Source organism: Nuphar pumila, chromosome 6, assembly GCF_984573655.1.
Source record: "Nuphar pumila chromosome 6, dmNupPumi1.hap1.1, whole genome shotgun sequence".
NCBI classification, from domain to species: domain Eukaryota; kingdom Viridiplantae; phylum Streptophyta; class Magnoliopsida; order Nymphaeales; family Nymphaeaceae; genus Nuphar; species Nuphar pumila.
In genome coordinates this window covers 10,707,783-10,727,857 of record NC_143254.1, presented here as the reverse complement: position 1 = coordinate 10,727,857, position 20,075 = coordinate 10,707,783, and the positions used below count along the sequence as shown (strand labels likewise).

At 36.3% G+C, this 20,075-nt stretch overlaps 1 protein-coding gene across 2 annotated transcripts in view; it reads left to right on the top strand.

The window, feature by feature from the left end:
• Positions 1-215: 215 nt before the first annotated feature.
• Positions 216-20,075, top strand: part of LOC149833934 (25.3 kDa vesicle transport protein SEC22-1) — a 52,804-nt gene continuing 32,944 nt past the window's right edge. The window contains exons 1-2 of one of the 2 annotated variants that reach the window (XM_090011119.1): positions 216-570; positions 3,368-3,632. In XM_090011119.1, coding sequence (XP_089867245.1) covers positions 3,445-3,632 — 188 coding nt within the window. In that variant the 5' untranslated portion in view covers positions 216-570; positions 3,368-3,444. Of the gene's footprint in view, positions 571-3,358; positions 3,633-20,075 lie in introns of both variants that reach the window. The other variant, XM_090011120.1, reaches the window with a different exon arrangement.

Here is a 20,075-nt window from a genome sequence, read left to right as displayed (position 1 = left end):
GGTACGTTGTGTAAGACTGGTGGGCTCTGCCTAACCCAACTTCCTTTTAAAAAAAAAAGTTTTGCTATTCTAGTGTATAAAAGTATATGCATTATTCAAAATGTCATTAAATCTGTAAATAATACCAAAACAATGTTGGACGTGTTACCGCCTGTCCGTATCGTGATATGCCAATGCACATGACAAACTATATAATGTTTCATAGACGATTTCTCTCTCTCTCTGATTGACCAAGGGGCACTGCGTCGACTCTCTCTCTATCTCACGTTCCCAATTCGGGCAACGTCTTGCGCCGAGGGCGATCTCCGGCGAAGGCACTGACACATTTCAGATCTCTCTCTCTCTCTCTGTCTGTCTCTCTCTCTCCGGCACCCTCGAGCATCTAGATTGATCCATTGATTAACGATTCCAATTTGGATCCTCGCTTGGATAGGGAGAGCCCTTACGGTTAGGTTTTTACATGGGGTTCTAAATTTTTGATGTAATTAGCTTTTGGAATTCAGAATTTGCCAGATTCAGTTGAGTGGTGATTGATCCATCGATACCCCCAAAACAGATTTTGTACGAAAGGTAATTTGGGTGTTCATTCTTTTTCATTGGTACAATGCGTTGAATTCATTGGTTATGTTCTTGGCACGATCCACATGTCCACAGGGTTTTATGATGTGGTCTTCATGTCTTTCCTGTTTGCGTGATAATTGTAATTGCTTTTGTGTTGAAATTTGCATCATACTTTTTAGGTTTACAATATTATGATTGTTAAGTTGCCAATGAGTTGTTTATAGTTGGTTTACGCCCTTAAATTTATGGATTCTATGTTTGTTATTTTGCACATATAATTTGTATTTTCTTTTTCTTTTTTAAACATTGCTTTGCCTGTTTCTAAGAAAGTTAATTGATTCTTTGAAGCTCACGCTTCATGGACTCGAGTCTTGAGCCTCCGCGTCTTACCTTTCCTTATCGCTTTTCACAATATTTCTCAAGAATGTACTCGATGATGACCCATGCTGGCTTGCAATTTTCACCAGTAATTAATCCAGTCACCTCTTGTGAAATCAACGAGTTCTTTCGTTCTTCCCCTTTTCTAGTTTGTGGAATCATGATTGAAACCCTTCGGTATAGAATCATCAAGTAGCAATGAGGAGTTCCTTTGAATTGCATCCATTGGATTTGGCGACGATTGGATGGATTTGTTTCCATTAGCGTGTTTAGTTCATGGAATTGAAGACCCTTTCCACGGAATCAAGCACTTTTTTTGAAATTCCAAGGTTTCTGTTGAAGAAAGGGCGTTGTCACCTATTTGCTATTTTTTTCTCGTGGAATAACATGGATTACATATTTTTCCTAATTCATGAAGCATGATACTCTTTTACACAGAATTTGACTTTCATGTTTATGGATTACATATTTTTTCATAATGCTTGAAATGCGATGCTGGTTTCTGTGTAATTTGGATGGCAGTTCTGCAAAACATATGCTACATGTATCTTCTGGGATTTTATAGTTCTAAGACGATACGACTCTTCCTAGGGACTGTTAGAATGTCCCTTTTCTTGCATGGGCTCTTTCATGGGAAACTTTTGCAAGCATTGATGACTTGTCAGCCTTTGTCAATTGGTGATTGGGTTGAAATGTAGTAAATCACATATGCTTGGCCCTTGTTGTCCTATTGCACAGTATTTTTGTTTTGAGCAATGAAAATTGGTAAAAGAAAAAATTGATGTTCTCATTTTTGGGGTATGGTCGAAGAGTTTTATATGGAACTTACTATATTCTTACTTTTCTTCCATAATATGTTTGTTTGATGAACTAAAACCGTTGAGGCCCCCTCTACCCACCTGGGAGTACACCCAGCTTTGACCTTGTGGCAAGAGATGCCCCTTGTAGGCTTCAAACCATAGTCATCCCATGTCAGGTGACAAACTATGGTCACCCCTAACTGGAGAGGCTGAGACCTCGTGCGCTGTTCACTGCTATTTTTATATGAGTTAAAAGTTTATCAAATATTTTGAACTCAGTGAAAAAGAATGCAAAATATAGTGTTAAGTTGAAATTAAGACTTATTGTAATTGTTTTTCTATACAGAAAGTAATGTAGAAACAATTAAATAGATGCAAGATAAAAAGGCAGTATAAAACTGAGGAGGTGAGGAAATCACTCATTTTATCTTTCAATTTTTTTCATAAAACCAAAAGATTTTAGAAAAAGCATGTCAGGCAATCTGAGATGTAAAAAAGGTAAAATAATTATTATAAAGTAAAAGAAAACAATTTGATGTTCATTTTGTTGAATTACAATCTACTTGGATTATTTTGTTGTTATTTAATACAAAATGAAAATAAAAATGCATACCTTGCTCTTGTTGACTTCGACTTATTTTACTTAGGAGAGAGATTTCATTAACTATTAATCCCTATAATATATTTATGAAAATCTCCCCAACATGGAATGGAAAAGGACCTTGTTTCTTATTGCAACTGTTAAACATGAAACTAGAAAAAGGCAAGAATTGTGAGGAAAGATAGCTAGCAGCATATTGTGACTGGTTTGACCTCTGTATCAATTAGAATTTAGGACAAGTATCTTTTGCCGCAATGTTAGCTTAACATATAAATAATTGAAAATTAAAACAAAAGGGTTTTGGAAACAATTCTTATAATTTTTTTTTACCAAAGCAACGTTTGTTCTACCTAGTTTTTTTTGGAACAGAGAAGGAAAACAAGAGGTCTAATCCCATGGTTATGGAGGATTTATTTAATTAATTTTTTTTTGAGGAAGAGCATTTTGGAATATACTTATGAGGGCTGCAGATTTTCATGGAACTGATTTAGTCTACTATTACCACTATTACCACTATTACTTTGTCTATTACCACTATCTTATTTTTTTTAGTTCTAATGGGCCTTAAGCCAATTGGTCATGGAGATGCATACTTTGCAGCACTCATTTATTATTACCCTTCATTACCATTTGGATTTACCACCAAGTGGTTTCATGCTAATCATTTTTGGCATTGCTGTTATCTGGATTTGGATTTAGTCTTGTCCTTTACATGTTCAATATCTTTCTTCAACTTCTGAGGCTTTTTTTCTCCATCATATTTTCCAGTTTTAGTTTAGGCTTTGGACAAAGTTCCTATCATGCTAGTTGAATTCCAGTTACTTGCTCCTAGGTGCATGGTAAAAGTTAATTGCATGTAGATTTATGGTGGTCATTATAAGATAATAAGGTTCTATAAGAGGAAACTAGTTCATGAGTTTAAGGTTCAGTTATCATTTGAAGTATCTCTTTTCTTTTTTATTGCCCTATTCTGATCTCTAAGTGAGTGTTGCTTTCCTGTGGTTCATTGCCATGTAAGCGTTTGCAGTAGTTTTTCTACCTTATCAACTCTGGAGGTGCCCCATTCCATCAGTTATTGCTGGGTGTTGAAACTGCAAATCAAAGATGGTCAAGCTGACAATGATAGCTCGTGTTACTGATGGCCTACCACTGGCTGAGGGATTGGATGATGGTCGTGATGTGAATAATGTGGAACTTTATAAGCAGCAGGCCAAGTCTTTGTTCAAAAACCTATCAAATAGCCAGCATGATCCTTCACGGATGTCAATTGAGACTGGTCCTTACATTTTCCAGTATCCTTTTTATTTTATTTTCCATAAATATTGCACAGCCACTTTTGTTGTCCTCTACTTTACTTTCCCCCCTGGTGGATTTCTATTAATCATTGTACACAACCTGTCATGTGTGGAAGTACTGCATCTGTGTTGAGATTTGCTAAAGCAGTGTTTCAGATATAGTTGAAGTGATCAGAGTTTGTAGGCCAGAGCATTTGAAGTACTAAAGTATTAAAGTATTGTAAATGTCTCATATTTGGAAATGAGGAAAAAATGGAATTGAAAGATGACAAGTACAAAAAAAAAAAGGAACGAGAAAGTTAGAAACATGGTTAGAGGGGAAAAAAATTTGATACATTATAAATGGTAATAAATTGCAAATATCATGTTAGGCATCCCTGGTATCGTTTTTTGTTGTTATAGTTTTAAAAAACATAAATTTTAAATTATTGTGGTAGCCATTACTCCGAATTAGACATTCAGAAGCATCAGAACTCAGAAGGCATTGTTGGGATAAAAAAGGAAAAGTAGATCCAATGCGGGCCATCTTTCCTATTAAATGGAATAGTTTGTGTTACTTCTGGTTCTCACTTACGTTGGGTTCTCATGGAAACTTGTGATCATAGTACATTAATGTTGTTGTTAGTGCTCTGTGAAATAGAACCCTTGATTTATTGCTTTTTATCTTTTCGTTGTCTCTCTCTCTCTCTCTCTCTCTCTATATATATATATATATATATATATATATATATATATATATATATATATATATATAGAGAGAGAGAGAGAGAGAGAGAGAGAGAGAGAGAGAGAGAATATTTGCTGCTGTCTACGGTATTACAATTTCTCTGTCTCTCTCTTTCTCTGTCTATATATATTTATCATTGTCATAGATATTAGCGATATTTTCAAAATATCATGATATTATTGCTATCATGATATTATCGCTGTAAATTCAGCAAACGTTAATATAGGTAAAATATCATCAATTTGATAATATCCCGATATCATCAATTTGATGATATCGCGATATCATCAATTTGATAATATCGCGATATTATCATGATAATATCGTGCTATTATCAATTAGTTTTAATGTTTTTTATTTATTTTTTACATTTTAAATATGTTTTTTTTCTTTTACATTTTTTACTTATTTATTTTATTATTTATGTATTTTTTTGTCTAAACATGATATTTACTTACTTATTTTTTGTTATTTTTTATATTTTATATATTTTTTAAGCCCCGAGATTTTCTTGAGATATATCACCAAACCTATAATATTGCGAGAAGTAGCCTTCATTGAGATATAGCTGATACCAATATTTGTGACTATGATATATATATATATATATATATATATATGCTGTCTACGGTATGTACAATCTAGTTGAAAAGTCATAGGTGGAAGTTGTATCAACTCAATTTGACGTTATAGATGTGTTCAACATATTTTGTTTGCTAGGAAACATACTTTGGATTATATTTTTATTACGTAATTTTTTTTTATTCATCAAAGTTTTCATATCGCCGACCCCAATTGTTTTGGGATGAAGGCGTAGTTGTTGTTGTTGTCATTCATCAAAGTTTGGCACATTGTAGGCCATTGATTTTTAAGCCCTTAAAAAACCTGCTTAAGTGTGGCAAATATATGATTCAAAACCTAACTATTTATATGTTCTTTCGTGAGTTTTATAGTTTCCGGTGTTGTTTTCCTAAATGGAAGGAGGAGGCTGATGGGTTTACAAAAGAAGAGAAGTTTTACCCCTTCTTTTCTTCCTTTTTTCCTTCTATTTTATTTTTTCCTCACATGTATGCCCATGTTTTTCACACACACACATGTAAATTCAAAAATTGCATGTGTGCATGTGCGTGTTGGGGGGGGGTTGTCTATCTTATATATATATGTGTGTGTGTGTGTGCGTAGATATATTATACAATATAGATATGCTTTATGTTCGCACTGGTATATGAAGGAGTAGTAACCAATGTCCGCACTTGTGGAGGGGTGACAACCAATTTTCCTATAACGGTTGGGTTACATCAAGGATCTGCTTTAAGCCCTTTCCTATTTGCTATAGTGATGGACGAGCTTACGAGATCAATTCAAGAAAATGTGCCGTGGTGTATGTTGTTTGCTGATGATATTGTTTTGATTGATGAGTCTAGAGCTGGGGTTAATGCTAAGTTAGAATTATGAAAACAGACATTGGAAGCAAGATGTTTTAAGTTGAGTAAGACAAAATATATGGAATGTCGGTTTAGTAAGCAACGAAGTAGTGATGGGAGTGTAGTGAAGCTTGGTGAGCAAGAAATACCGGTGGATGATTGTTTCAAATATTTGAGATCTATCATTCAAAAGTATAGAGAAATTGATGGAGATGTAAATCATAGGATAAAGGTTGGGTGGATGAAATGGAAAAGTGCAACTGGTGTGTTGTGCGATCGTAAAATGCCATTGCGGTTGAAGGAACAGTTTTATAGGACGACTATTAGGCCCGCTTTACTATATGGTACAGAATGTTGGGCTGCCAAGAGACATCATATTCAAAAAATGAGTGTAGCTGAGATGCATATGCTTAGATGGATGTGTGGAAATACAATAAAAGATAAGATTCAGAACGAGGAGATACGTAAGAAGGTAGGCATTGCACCCATTGAAAATAAGATGAGAGAGAATCATTTACGGTGGTTTGGACATATTCGGCGAAGGCCTAATGATGCTCCAGTTAAAAGGATGGAGAAATGGGAAAATATATTAGTTAAAAGAGGTCGGGGTAGGCTTAGGAAGACTTGGATGGAGATGATAGGAAAGGATATGAATGCTTTGAACCTCACCGAGGACATGACATTGGATAAAAATGATTGGAGGAGAAGGATTCATGTGGAAGACCCATAATGATTTTTTTTTTCATATCGCCGATCCCAATTGTTTTGGGATGAAGGCGTAGTTGTTGTTGTTGTTGTTGTTGATATGCTTTATGTTCAACACTATGCAGTTTTATGATTTTTACGATATTTTACACTGAATTACACATGTATGCTTAATTCATACAACAACAACAACAACAACTACGCCTTCATCCCAAAACAATTGGGGTCGGCGATAATGCTTAATTCATAATTACAATAATATTTTTGTTACTAAAATTAACTATCTATTGTAATGTTTATGCTTTTTTTGATATTTTGTTTTCTTGGTCCTGCCTAAGCCCCGACTAGTCCTATTTGGGGTCGTCCACCTAGGCGCCGACTAGCGCTTTTGACAACTAAGTTAATGCCCAATATTTTTCTTTTTATTATACGTGAAAACTATCATCAAGTTGGGAGACCTGCCATATTGGAAAGTACTGCCAAGCTACTGTCACCATACTCAACAAGGTGAAACCTCGACACTGCCCCCTTCTCCCACCAAGAAGCCTGCTGCTTCAGCCTTGCAGCAAGGGATGATGATGTCCTGCTTGAAGGTCTTAATGTCAACCCAACTAGCCATGTGAAGAGCCCTTGTGGAAAATTTTATCACCAGCTTAAACATCACGAACATCATGATATTTGCATTTCAATGAATTTATTATCATGTTCAGAAAAAAGGATTTTTCATTTTTTACATAGTGTTTTAGTTTCTAACCCTTTTATTTTTTCAAAAAACTTTGGCAATCCACCTTGATCAAAAAACCATCTATAACTCACAAATCAACCAATTAAGTGTTAAAAATATACTAGGATTAGATCTGGATTAGATCCAGATCCAACACCGATTGTGTGTAGAGATGTATTTGTTCTTCCAACATAAGGGCAACATTGTAATTTCTCATATATTAATATAAAAGATGAGACGTCGCCCTAGGCCAGGGTGAGACGTCTCTTGCAGTTTTCAAGAATCTTCTCTTCCTTTTCTTCTCTCTTGTATGTGGGTTGTGCAGGACGGCTTTCCAGGGGTCATCTTCACATGGTATTAAAGCCTAGAAGAGGCAAGTCCCATTAGACCTTGGCTGCAACTTTTCCTCTCCATCAGAATCTGTTTTCTTGTTCTCACACACAAAAAAATCTACTTTATGTTAGATCAAAAAAGAACCTTCTTATCCTAGTGACTCCTAAAAAAAAAGAACCTTCTTTTCAAAATTCAACTTTCCTTATTCTTTATTTACTGCATTTCTGCTTAAAGTTTCCAGATCTGATCTGAAATCATTACAGATCTGAGAATATTTCTTTCTCTTATCGGATATATAAAGAAAAAAAAACAGATCAGATCTGATCTGATATTTTCGATCTCTTTTCTTTCTCTTTGATCAGATCTAATCTCAAATCTGATCATAACCTTGTAATCTTTTACGTCACGTCAGGTCAGATCTGACAATCCCTTTTTCTCTCTTGCTATTCCTCCAAATATTCCAAAAAAAAAATCAATTCATTGTTCTCTTTGTTTCTATTTATCTTGTCAGGGATCTATATTTCGAGAGAATATATACTGTCTGGACTCTTAAGTTAAAAGCATATATTTCCCTTTATCTGTAGTTTATGATCATCCAAAGAAAAAAAGACAATTCAGTTTTCTGTCGAGTGCTTTCTTCTCCTTTACTTTCTTACAGTCCTGTCCTTGTTTCTCTTTATTTTCCTCTACCTTTCTTCTTGTTGGTTCCAATGGCCACCATTAATGCCTCATTTATCAGTCATTTAATTACTGAGAAACTTGATTCTTCAAATTTTATCACCCGGAAGAAATATATCATACCCTTCTTTTGCAGCCATAATTTAATGAGACACCTTGATGGGTCGATTCTTGTGCCTTTGAAATTTGTTTCCCAATCAACTTCAGTCCATGATGGAAGTACAAAGAAGGTCTTGAAGACTATGGTCATAAATCCAGAATTTGTTGCGTGGAGAAAGAATGATCAATCGATTGTGGCATTTACTACAACCACTCTTTTCCGGGAAGTCCTTTTGCATATTCCATTATGAGTTCCCGCAAAGGAGTTATGGGACATTCTGCATCAGTGGTATGAAGAAATTTCTACCCCGAAGATTTACCAGCTGAAGGCTGAGTTTGCTAATACGAAAAGAGGTGATTCTCTTGTTGTGGAATACCTCAATAAGATCAAGACCCTTATGGATCAGCTTGGTGTCATAGGATCTCCTTTGTCATGAGGATGTACGCACAAAAACAATTAGATGGCTTGGAATAGAATATAATATGTTCATCACTGTTTATACCAACACAGTATCACATCCGCCTTTTGATTGACTGACCATGTTATTGTTGTGAAAATGTTTTCAAAGAAACAACATACATAAGAACACTAAGTTCTTAATGAGAAACACGTGCACAAAGGCACAAATAAGAACACACAAATGTGCACAAAGGCACAACACATTCAAGAGAACACAAATGCATAAAGGCATAAAAAATATGGATCTTTATTTTAGAAGTGATAGAGCTTTGGCTCAAAGCTTAGAGAATACAAAGGGGGGTGAACCCCAATTTATACAAGAAGTGAGGTCTTGGAGGGGCTCCACTCATAGACGTTGTAGCCCCCCAATGGCTAGGAATAAAAGAAATAAAAAATAAAAAATGAAAAATAAAAAAAGGAAAAAAGAAGTCATATTCAAAAGGTGAATATATGCAAAAAGAGAGATGACCATTTTACCCTTATCAGGTATTACAAAAATACATATATCTATATTTATATGTATATAGATACATATATATATAACTTACATTTTAACACCGCCCCCCTCAAACTTACGGTGTGATGACCAAAAGTTTGCTAAGAAGGAAATTGAATATGGGGGAACAATGCCTTAGTAAAGAAGTCAACCAGCTGATATTCTGATGTTAAGTAAGGAAAATCAATGACTTTCTTTAGATATTCTTCTCTAACATAATGGCAGTCCATTTCGGTATGCTTTGTTCGCTCATGAAATGTGTGATTCTTGGCAATATATATTGTACTTTTGTTGTCACCGCACAACTTTGTAGGCCCTTGAACACGAACCCCCATATCTTTCAACAACCGTTGAATCCAAACTATTTTCATGGTTGTAGTTGCTATGACTCTGTACTCAACCTCAGTAGAAGATGAAGACACCTTCTGTTGTTTCTTGTATCTCCAAGAAACCAATGATTCACCTAGAAACATAAAAAAATAGTGGTGGAGTGACGGTTATTTGGGTCACCTCCCCAATAAGAGTCAGTATAAGCAATTAAATTTAACTCAGAAGATGAAGATAAAAATACTTCCTTATTTATGGACCCTTTCACATATCTGATAATTCGAAGAACAACGCTCATATGAACTGAAGTAAGGGCATGTTGAAATTGACTTGTAACATGCACTGCATGAGAGATATCTGGCCTGGTGATGCTAAGATAGATCAATGAACCAATGTGTTGCTTGTAAGAAGTAGGATTTTCTAGAGGAATCTCATCATCAATCTTCATTTTTGTTCCTACTACTTCAGGAGTTTCACAAGTTTTTTCATCTAAAATGCCTGACCTGTCAATAACCTTGTAAGCAAGTTTAGTTTGGGACAAAAAGTAACCCCTGTGAGAATAAGCAACTTCAATGCCCAAAAAATATGTCAGAAAACCTAAGTCCGACATTTCAAATTTTTTAGTTAGAGTAGAATTGATACTTTTAATTCCTACTGCATCTTTATCTGTGATCAACATATCATCAACATATAATAACATAATTACAATACATGCATCAGAGTTATTGTCAAATAGAGCAGTGTTAGTGTAACATGAAACAAAACCATTTTTTACCATTATATTGGTAAATCGATCATACCAAGCCTTGGAAGCTTGTTTCAACCCATAGAGAGCTTTTCGTAGGTGAAGGATTTTACCTTTAAGCACATTCATACCCGGAGGGGCATCCATATAAACTTTTTCATGTAAATCTCCATTTAAGAAAGCATTTTTAACATCTATTTGATATATGTTCTATTTTTTAATAGATGCAATTGTAATTAGACATCTAACAGTAACCATTCTCGCAACCGGGGCAAAAGTTTTATTATAGTCAATACCATATTCTTGACTATACCCCTTGGCGAAAAGACAGGCTTTTTATCTCTCAAGAGACCCGTTACTCTTGGTTTTAACTTTGAAAACCCACCTATATCCTATTGATTTATTTCCGTTGGGAAAATCTTGATATTCTCAAGTTTTGGCTTTCCTAAAAGCTCTAAGTTCATTATTCTTGAAGCGCTTACCACGACGGGTCTTTTAAGCTTACTGGATGTAGTGTGCTTCACTAGAAATGAGATGTAGAAGCTCTCCACACTAAAATATAAGGAGAAAATATGAGCATGTTTTTCGAGGCAACCACCGAAATGAGGTAATGCACGAGCAATTCTATTAGAAACCCAACTTTGATACCATGTGAAAATGTCTTCAAATAGACAACATACATAAGAACACTAAGTTCTTAATGAAAAACATGTGCACAAATAAGATCACTTGGAACAAATGAGCACAAAGGCACAACACATTCAAGAGAACACAAATGCATAAAGGCATAAAAAATATGGATCTTTATTGAAGAAGTGAGAGTGCTTTGGCTCAAAGCTTAGAAAATACAAGGGTGTGTGTGTGTGTGTGTGTGAACCCCAATTTATACAAGAAGTGAGGCCTTGGAGGGGCTCTACTCATAGACGTTGGAGCCCCTCCAACGGTGAGGGGCACAACGTCTATGTTGTGCCCCCCCCCCCCCAATGGCTAGTAATAAAGGAAAAACAAAAATAAAAAATGAAAAAAAAAATAAAAAGAGGAAAAAGAATACTATCATATTCAAAAGGTGAATATGCGCAAAAAGGGAGATGACCGTTTTACCTTTATCGGGTATTACAAAAATACATATATCTATATTTATATGTATATAGATACATAATATATATATATATATATATATATATATATGTATCTCTCTCTCTCTCTATATATATATAGCTTACATTTTAACAATTGTTGCATTAAACTATGTTTGGTATATTGTCTGACTCTTGGAAGGATGAGGTGGATTACGATGTTATGGTTGCTGCCCAAGGTTTTACATGTTTTACCCCTTTCAAGGGGGAGAACGTGGTCGTGGATGTAGCTTTGGTGGGCGTGGGACATGTATTTTACCTACACCTTCTTCGCCTAGTCAAGCAAATGTTATATGCCAGATGTGTAGTAAGAAGGGTCACACGTGTTCTAATTGCTATTGGTGGTATGTTTCAACATACCGGCCACCCACGGTACCAATACCTCCTTGTTTTCGGGCACTAGCTATTGCTGCTCCACCATCGGCTAGTTCTACTCCACACGTTCAACTTCTACCAATACATATCCTCCTTCAGTAGTTGGCTCGCATGATTTAGAGACTCTTAGTGCGGGTTTCAGACGACTTAATCTTCAGTAGAGTCATAATCTTATTGGAAACCCGTGGGCTACGAATATGCATTCCTCCTCTTCAATAGGAATGCTTCACATGTCAGGACATCATCCGGCTATTTCCTCTCAAGGCTGGTTCGTAGACTTCGGGGCAGCACATCATGTTACATGGAATTAATGTAAACTCTCTCATACTGAACCTTATCGTGGTAATGAACGTGTGATAATCGAAGATGGAAAATACCATCACATTACTCATGTAAGCACCGATGTTATTCCTACTAGTGAAGGACCCCTTTCCTTGTATAATATCTTGCTTGTTCCTAATCTTCATAAAAATCTTATTTTTGTCTCACAACTTTGTCATGATACTAATTCATGTGTCTATTTTTCTTCGTCTTATGTTTCTTTTAAGAAAATTCACACAAATCAGACACTCGCCGAAGGAAGGAGATGCAGAAACCTGTATGTCTTCGATGAAGCTCCAGAGTCTTCTTCATCACTAGCTAGTCACTCGTTGTTTGCGTTGTCAAGTACAGGAGTTCATCAAGAAGTTGATATTTGGCATCGTAGATTGAAACATTGCAATTCTAGTTTTCTTAATAATTTACCAAATAAAGATTTGATTAATGTCAAGAGAAGAAGCTCTTTATCTTCTTGTGTTAGTTGTTGAACTTGTAAGAGTCATGAACTTTCTTTTTCCAGGTCTAATAAAGGGGCTTCATTTTCATTTGAGCTTATTCACTCGGATGTTTGGAGTCCTTCCCCCGTTATGTCTTTGTCAAAATCCGAATAATATGTGATTTTTGTAGATGACTTTACTCGCTTCACTTCGATATATTTTTTAAAATCCAAGGACCAGGTTCTTTCTATTTTTCGTAGATTCAAATTGTATGTCAAAACTCAAATTTCTAGAAAAATTTAGCCCTACGGAGTGATGGTGGTGGTGAGTATATATCAAATCAATTCACACAATTTTTACACGATAATGGTATTTAGCGTGAGTTGAGTTATCTTAGGACTTCCCAACAAAATGGAGTTGCTTAACCCCAACACCGTCATATTGTGGAAACAACCCTAACAATAATGTATGATGCAAATCTAAAATCTGGTTTGCGGTCAGAGGCATTTCATACAACAATTTACTTAATAAATATGATGCCTCTATCCACTCTTAGGGGAGAATCTTCCTATTTTTTGCTTAATGGAGCACATTCTGATTATTCTCGGTTACGGGCATATGGTTGTCAGTGCTTTGTTCATATTGACAATACGTTGAGAAACAAGTTATCTCTTAGGGCCACCATGTGCCAATTCATTGGGTATGATGAGGAATATATGGGTTACATGTGCTTGGATCATGCTGCCAATAAATTTATTGTTTCACGCCATGTCATATTTCATGAAGATATGTGTGGCAGCATGTTACAGCCCTCCAATAGCAATCTGCTACAGTCTTTCTGGCCTTCAACACAAAGAGTACAGTGTGCTGAAAATAGTTCTACTCTGAATTGCCAAGTTCAGCTAGCACATCTTCAGTCGATAGTGTTCAGCCAACTGTGCTGCCATCCTTTCAGTTCTTCAAGCATGTGTATACTAGAAGGAAAGACATGCAGCCTCTAATACAAAGTTAACCAGCTGTCGACAATAGTGAATTGATGCAGCATTAAACAAAATCTATTGCTAATCAGGATTCACATGCCTTTGATGCTGCTGCAGTTCAGCACAATCCATCTACTGATCTTGATATAGTTCAATCACCAGTCAGCTCAACCAACGATAGACTGATTCAACCATGGGGTCCAGCAGAATTAGATATCCTCCTGAAATATGGGTTATGAATTTTTTTCGTTGGATTTTCAAATATATGTTGTTGCTCTCGATTGTAACGCCCCGAAATTTTAACCCAGATTTTTGAGGATTTTTTTTTTTTAAAGCGGAAACAACTAATAATTCTCGGGTTAAGCATTTCAGAACGATACAGGAAGGTAAAAGCAAACCACACCATTTATTTCCACTTCAATAATAATAAAATCCAACATCAGAGTTTTCACATTCAATCTCAAAACAAAAGTCTCAATCTGAAAGTAAGCAGAACCGCCAGGGAACAAATAGATCAAGTCTCGGTCTGCGCCTCATCCCGTTTCGCTCATGGACTACTCTGTGCCTAAAAATAATAAAAATTATAGGAATTAGACTACCACGTCTAAGTAGGAAAACTGTAATTATTCTTGCAAGTAGATCATGTGTCAGGTGTGTGATGTGGGTGTCGTGGTTGAATTTCAGTCTAAATATAAACACATAAGTAATTCGATGTAACAGCAATAACAGACCTATATAAAAAGGTAAATTATGTAACAGCTATACTTAAGCACAAAAAACATTTTAGGCAACTTCACCAATTGAGCAAGTAAGGTATTAAGCAATTAAGGCAGAACTTACACTAACATGAACAACATCCATAATATGAATTCAATTAACTAATAAATACACAAATTATGATGTCGTTTCATCATAAGCACCGAATATAAAACATGATGAAAGAGTAAGCAATTGTCTCTTTAATGACTCCCACACAGTGATACCTAACTGTTCTAGTTAGTGTTTATCTTTTCTTATCCCGCGGGTACACACGGGCCAAGGCAACCATCACAGAAGAGAATGTCCAGGGGTATATTATTTAGGGTTGTTTTATTAACCCGAACCTTCTAACTGTGACTGAAATCCCAAGGGAGCGGCTAGTGACCGAGAGAAACTCCCAAAGGCCAAAACCAAGACAGGATGCATCCCTAACTTCTGCAGAAGAACATGGAACTACCGCCTAGGACACAATTGGTAGTCCGGGTCCCCCGACTCTGAGGACTGGGACCAACGAGTCGCTTTACGCTCGAAACCAAACACATGTCCCCAGAGTTTTGTACCACTTACCCTCTCCAAGGTAAGCCCGAAACTGAGTGGGTTACTCTTTTCATTAGTTAATTTCCCAAAGTATGGGGCATTTCCCCAACTTCTTTCTATTATCATAGTAGTAGGATTCTCAACCTTAGTCATTCTACCTAGGTGTATATAACAGTCTCAGTCATTTTAATTACATAACCCACCCACAGTGCTCCGGTGCCTTTAAACCAGTCAAGCACACAAGTTATTATTTAATTTCATTACCAACATACTTGAACCAGACCACACACCTTCATTAGGTACTTAACCCGGATCGGGTAGTCCAATCTGTCTTGCCCATTAGGCAAGGCACATGTCTAAAGATTTCAGTGTACACCAAGTTATGTGTTGAATCAACATCTAATATGTAACCACTTCTATGTATGCTCAGCAAAATTTATTATCATGTAGGGTCTCATTATGACAATTTCCAACAAACAGGGTAACTACCAGTATCTTCAATAGTTGACATGAGTTATCATAAGCATGCCACATCTCCCAACATAATACATAGACAAAATAAACTAACAGGAATTTACCTACACAAGTTAGGGTTTACATAATGGAATAGTGTCAATCGGCCAGCATAAACATGCTATATTTTTACAGGATGAAACCATTAGCATTAGTCAACATAAATTATGTTATGTTTAACATAGATTTACATAATAATTAAATCAACATAGGCTAATTATAACTAATGCTAAGTTCAACATCATTTTCCAGAATACTTTAACTATGAGAAAAAAAAAACTTATGGGACTGTGACATATAGAATTTCACCCAACATCATGCATACAATTATACACTCTTATACATGGTTTCAAGTTCTCAGATCTGATCACATCTAACAACTAATAGAAAACTACGGACTTAATAGAAAACCCCAAATTTACGTATTGCTCTAGTATTATAACCAGCATAACATCTCTATATTGTCATACACTTAGAGATTTGTTATTTCAACCAAACACACATTCCTAATTTACTATTTTAATATGTCAATCATGCAAACTCACCATTTACTGTTTAAAACATGTCCCCAATTCCGATCAATAAATCATGCATATACAAGATGGAAACATGAGTCATTCCACAGTGATTTATCACAGTTCCTAATACGATTTATTCAGGAAAGACCCAAATCCATTTTCTATAGAACACCCTAAGAGTTCAAACCCTGACTATATGTATGATTCCCGGAAATTTCTGAAGTATACCTACTTTAATGATACACAAACGTCATCACTGTACACATGTAATCCGAGGAATTCAATTCTGATAAAAATGAATAACGTATGGTTACCGGTAGTTAAAACATAGGTATTCAGTCTTAATAGCATTTAATAACAGCATATTAATCGAGAAAATGACCGGAAGGAAAATATGATAACCATTGTTACGAAATCTTAATTTCTCTTACCCAACTACAACTGAATCATACTAAGGGAATAATTTACAACTTTTCCCTATTATAACCCATTCTGCCCCATTTCGACAGGTTACACATATTCAGACCATAATTTAGTTCAAAGAATAATCATGTAACAAGGATTTCCAGAATTTTTCTTTTTACTTTTCAGCATAATCGAAATTACATCATACAAATAAAAAAAACTATTTGCATAACACTGAATACAGGTTTCATAACAATGTAAAGATCTGAGAAGATAAACCCCAGATTCCCAGTTTAGATTTGGGCATTTATTTTTTTATTTTTTTTATTTATTTATATATATATATATATATATATTTTTTTTTTCAACAATCGAGATCTCCCAATTTAGTTGATTTGGGGTTAATCGGACCACCCTTCATACTTGACCTCAAACTCCCAAGAAACCATCAGGGAGATCTACTCACGAACTTTGCGTTTGTAGAAATCCCCAACTGTCCCCACGCCACTCGTGATCTGGGGATGTTCTTTTCCCCACTCACTCACACCCCGAGCACGCGAGCTACCTACACAGAAAAAAACAGCAACCTACCATTATCCGGCGAGGTTGTTGCGGCATCCACGAGAGGGGTCGGTCGGCTTGGACAGCACCACCACCTGCGAAGTTGGCTCCTCACTGCAAGGCCTCGAGCTGCGGCTTGGGATTGGAGGGGCTTCGAGGTTTAGAAAGGTAGAAAAGAGTGAGAGAGAGAATGGGACAGCGAGAGAGGGAGAAGAAAGGGTTCGGGTCCCCCTTTGTAGGTGGGTGACCTTCCAAAAAGGAAGGAAGCCCGGCGGCTGCGGGGTGCTTCCCCACCTCCCATCATTTTAGGTGTTAGGGTTCGGCTGAACCCTAACACTCGTTATCGCAGGGGAGAGGGTTTCCCCTCAAAAGCATTTTATCGGGCAACCCATATCGGGTTGCCCCCCCTTATTAACCCCTCTTTAATTTTTTTTTTTTTAACAGGGGGGGGGGGGAGTGGATCGGGTCCGGGTCCGAACCACGACCCGAAATGCTGGACCCAAATTTGATTTGGGTCCGGGTCGCTTAAACAGCAGTGGACCCAAAGGTTGGATCCACTTGGGTCTGAACCGAGTATTTGAAGTATTTAATTTCTTTAAATATTTAATTATATAATATTACTAAAATATTCTAATATCCGAAATTTTCTTTTGGGTCCAATAACGGATCCTAGGCCCAAATCCACATAATTCTTAAGTTTTTAGTGTAAAATTTGTGGTTCTTACACTCGATAATGTCCAAGAGTCAAAGTCCTTTGCTAAAGCTATCCAAACCAGTCAGCTCAACCAACGATAGACTGATTCAACCATGGGGTCAAGCAGAATTAGACATCCTCCTGAAATATGGGTTATGAATTTTTTTCGTTGGATTTTCAAATATATGTTGTTGCTCTCGATAATGTCCAAGAGTCAAAGTCCTTTGCTAAAGCTATCCAAAACCCACATTGGATAGAAGCTATGTCACATAGGTGTGGGTGTGAATGCGGCGATGCGGCACTTCAAAAAACTTGGGTGCGGGCAAGGTATATATATATATAAATTTTTTAACAGTTTTAAGTTAACACTATGTGTATGTGTGTGCATTTATGTATTTATATATATAATATAGATAAAAATGGACTTGATTAGGGTTAACTGAATCTACTCTTGGATAGAAATGAACCTTATTGTGGTTGACTTCACCTAACACAAAAGAAGCTGTGTCCAAGTGTCGCACCCGCCTGGGTGCGACGCGGGTGCGGTGCCCTGTTAGAAGAGTCTGTGTGACATAGGATAGAAGTATTGACCAATGAGATTGCAACTCTTCATCAGTGCCATACATAGGAAATAGTTTCCAGACATGTTGATAAGAATGTAGTTGGATGTCGCTGGGTGTATAAGGTTAAACGAAAATCTGGTGGTAGCATTGAACATTTTAAAGCGAGGTTAGTAGCTAAGGGCTACACTCAAGAACTTGGGCTGAATTTTAATAAAACATTCAGCCCGGTTGTTCGGATGGAAACAATTTGAATTGCCTTATCTTTGGTAGTCTCAAATACATGAGATTTGTTTCAGTTGGTCCTATGGCTCTTCACACTCAATTAGGTGATGTCTCTACTGATGATGACAACCTGACTGAACCAGAAAAATATCGCAGTATTGTTGGAGCCCTACAGTGCTTGACCTTCACTCACCCAGACTTGACTTTTTCAGTGAATCAGGTATCACAATTCATGCATAAACCCCAAATAAAGCATATGAAAGTAGTGAAAAGAATTCTCTGATACATCAAAGGTACTCTTTCAGATGGTCTTGTATATGTTAGGCCCCTTTCCGTGAGTAACCAAGTTTCTATTAAGGTTGTTGCATATTTTGATGCCGATTGGGCTCATGAGCCTTCTATGAGACCTTTTGTTACTGGTTATGGTGTTTATTTGGGCTCTCATCTGTTGTCTTGGGCCAGTAGTAAGCAGAAAATTGTGGCCCGGTCAAGTACAAAAGCAGAATATCGAGCCATGACAGTTGTTACTATTGAAGTTGCATGGATCAAGCACATATATTTCAGTCTACATCAACATATTTTTAGTTCGTTGTTGTATTGCGATAATCGTAGTATCGTGGCTATATCTACTAGTCCAGTACAACATGGCAAAATGGAACATGTAGAAATTGACCAGCACTTTGTCAGAGAAAATGTAGAGTCCAAAAAAACCCAACAGGTGTTCATTAAAGGAGAAGATCAAGTGGCTGATTTATTCACTAAAGCACTTACTGTCATCTGTCATTGACACTTGAAATCCACTGTACAAAGGTTCTCCACCATGCTCAGTTTGAGGTGTGTTAAGAATGTACTAGGATTGGATCTGGGGGCATGTCCATGGTTCTCCACCGATTGTGTGTAGAGATGTATTTGTTCTTCCAACATAAGGGCAACATTGTAATTTCTCATATATTAATATAAAAGATGAGATGCCACGTTAGGCCAGGGTGAGACGTCCCTTGCAGTTTTCAAGAATCTTCTCTTCCTTTTCTTCTCTCTTGTCTGTGGGTTACAGGAGTGCTTTCCAGAGGTCATCTTCACATTAACTTGGCAATTATTTATTATATTTATTATATTTTATTATAATGGAGAAACTGGTCCAACGTCCAACCATACAAGGCTTTGGTTGGAGGGGCCTTGCTTGAAAGAAAAACATGGTTAAAGGTGGCAATCATTCAAGCTAAATCTAATATAGACTCAAGCCCACTCAGCTGCTCAATGCATATGGACTTTCCAAGTTATAAAAAAGGTGAAGTCCTAAAGAAAATATGACACTTCATAATACCATCTCTTTTGAACTGTCACAATTTCATTGCAACGTTTTTTCTGATATTATGTTTTCCATTTCTATATGTTCAAATTATATTGTCTGATTGCTTTATGTATATTTATAAGATTTTTTAAAAAACATAGTTTCTATTTATTATTACTAATTTAATGTGTGAGTCTACAAGATTTTAATTCTATTATTGAACTAGATTTTGCATTGACAATCATACTCAATTTTGTTCTTATTTCAACAATTTGATGATTCTCTCTCTCTCACACACACACGCGCGGATGCATGTTCATGTCACCTAGTTTTCTACTACACAAACTATGTTGATCACATCTATAAGGTTAGATCCACAAACATATTGCAAAAAAGTTGAAAAAAATGGTGTT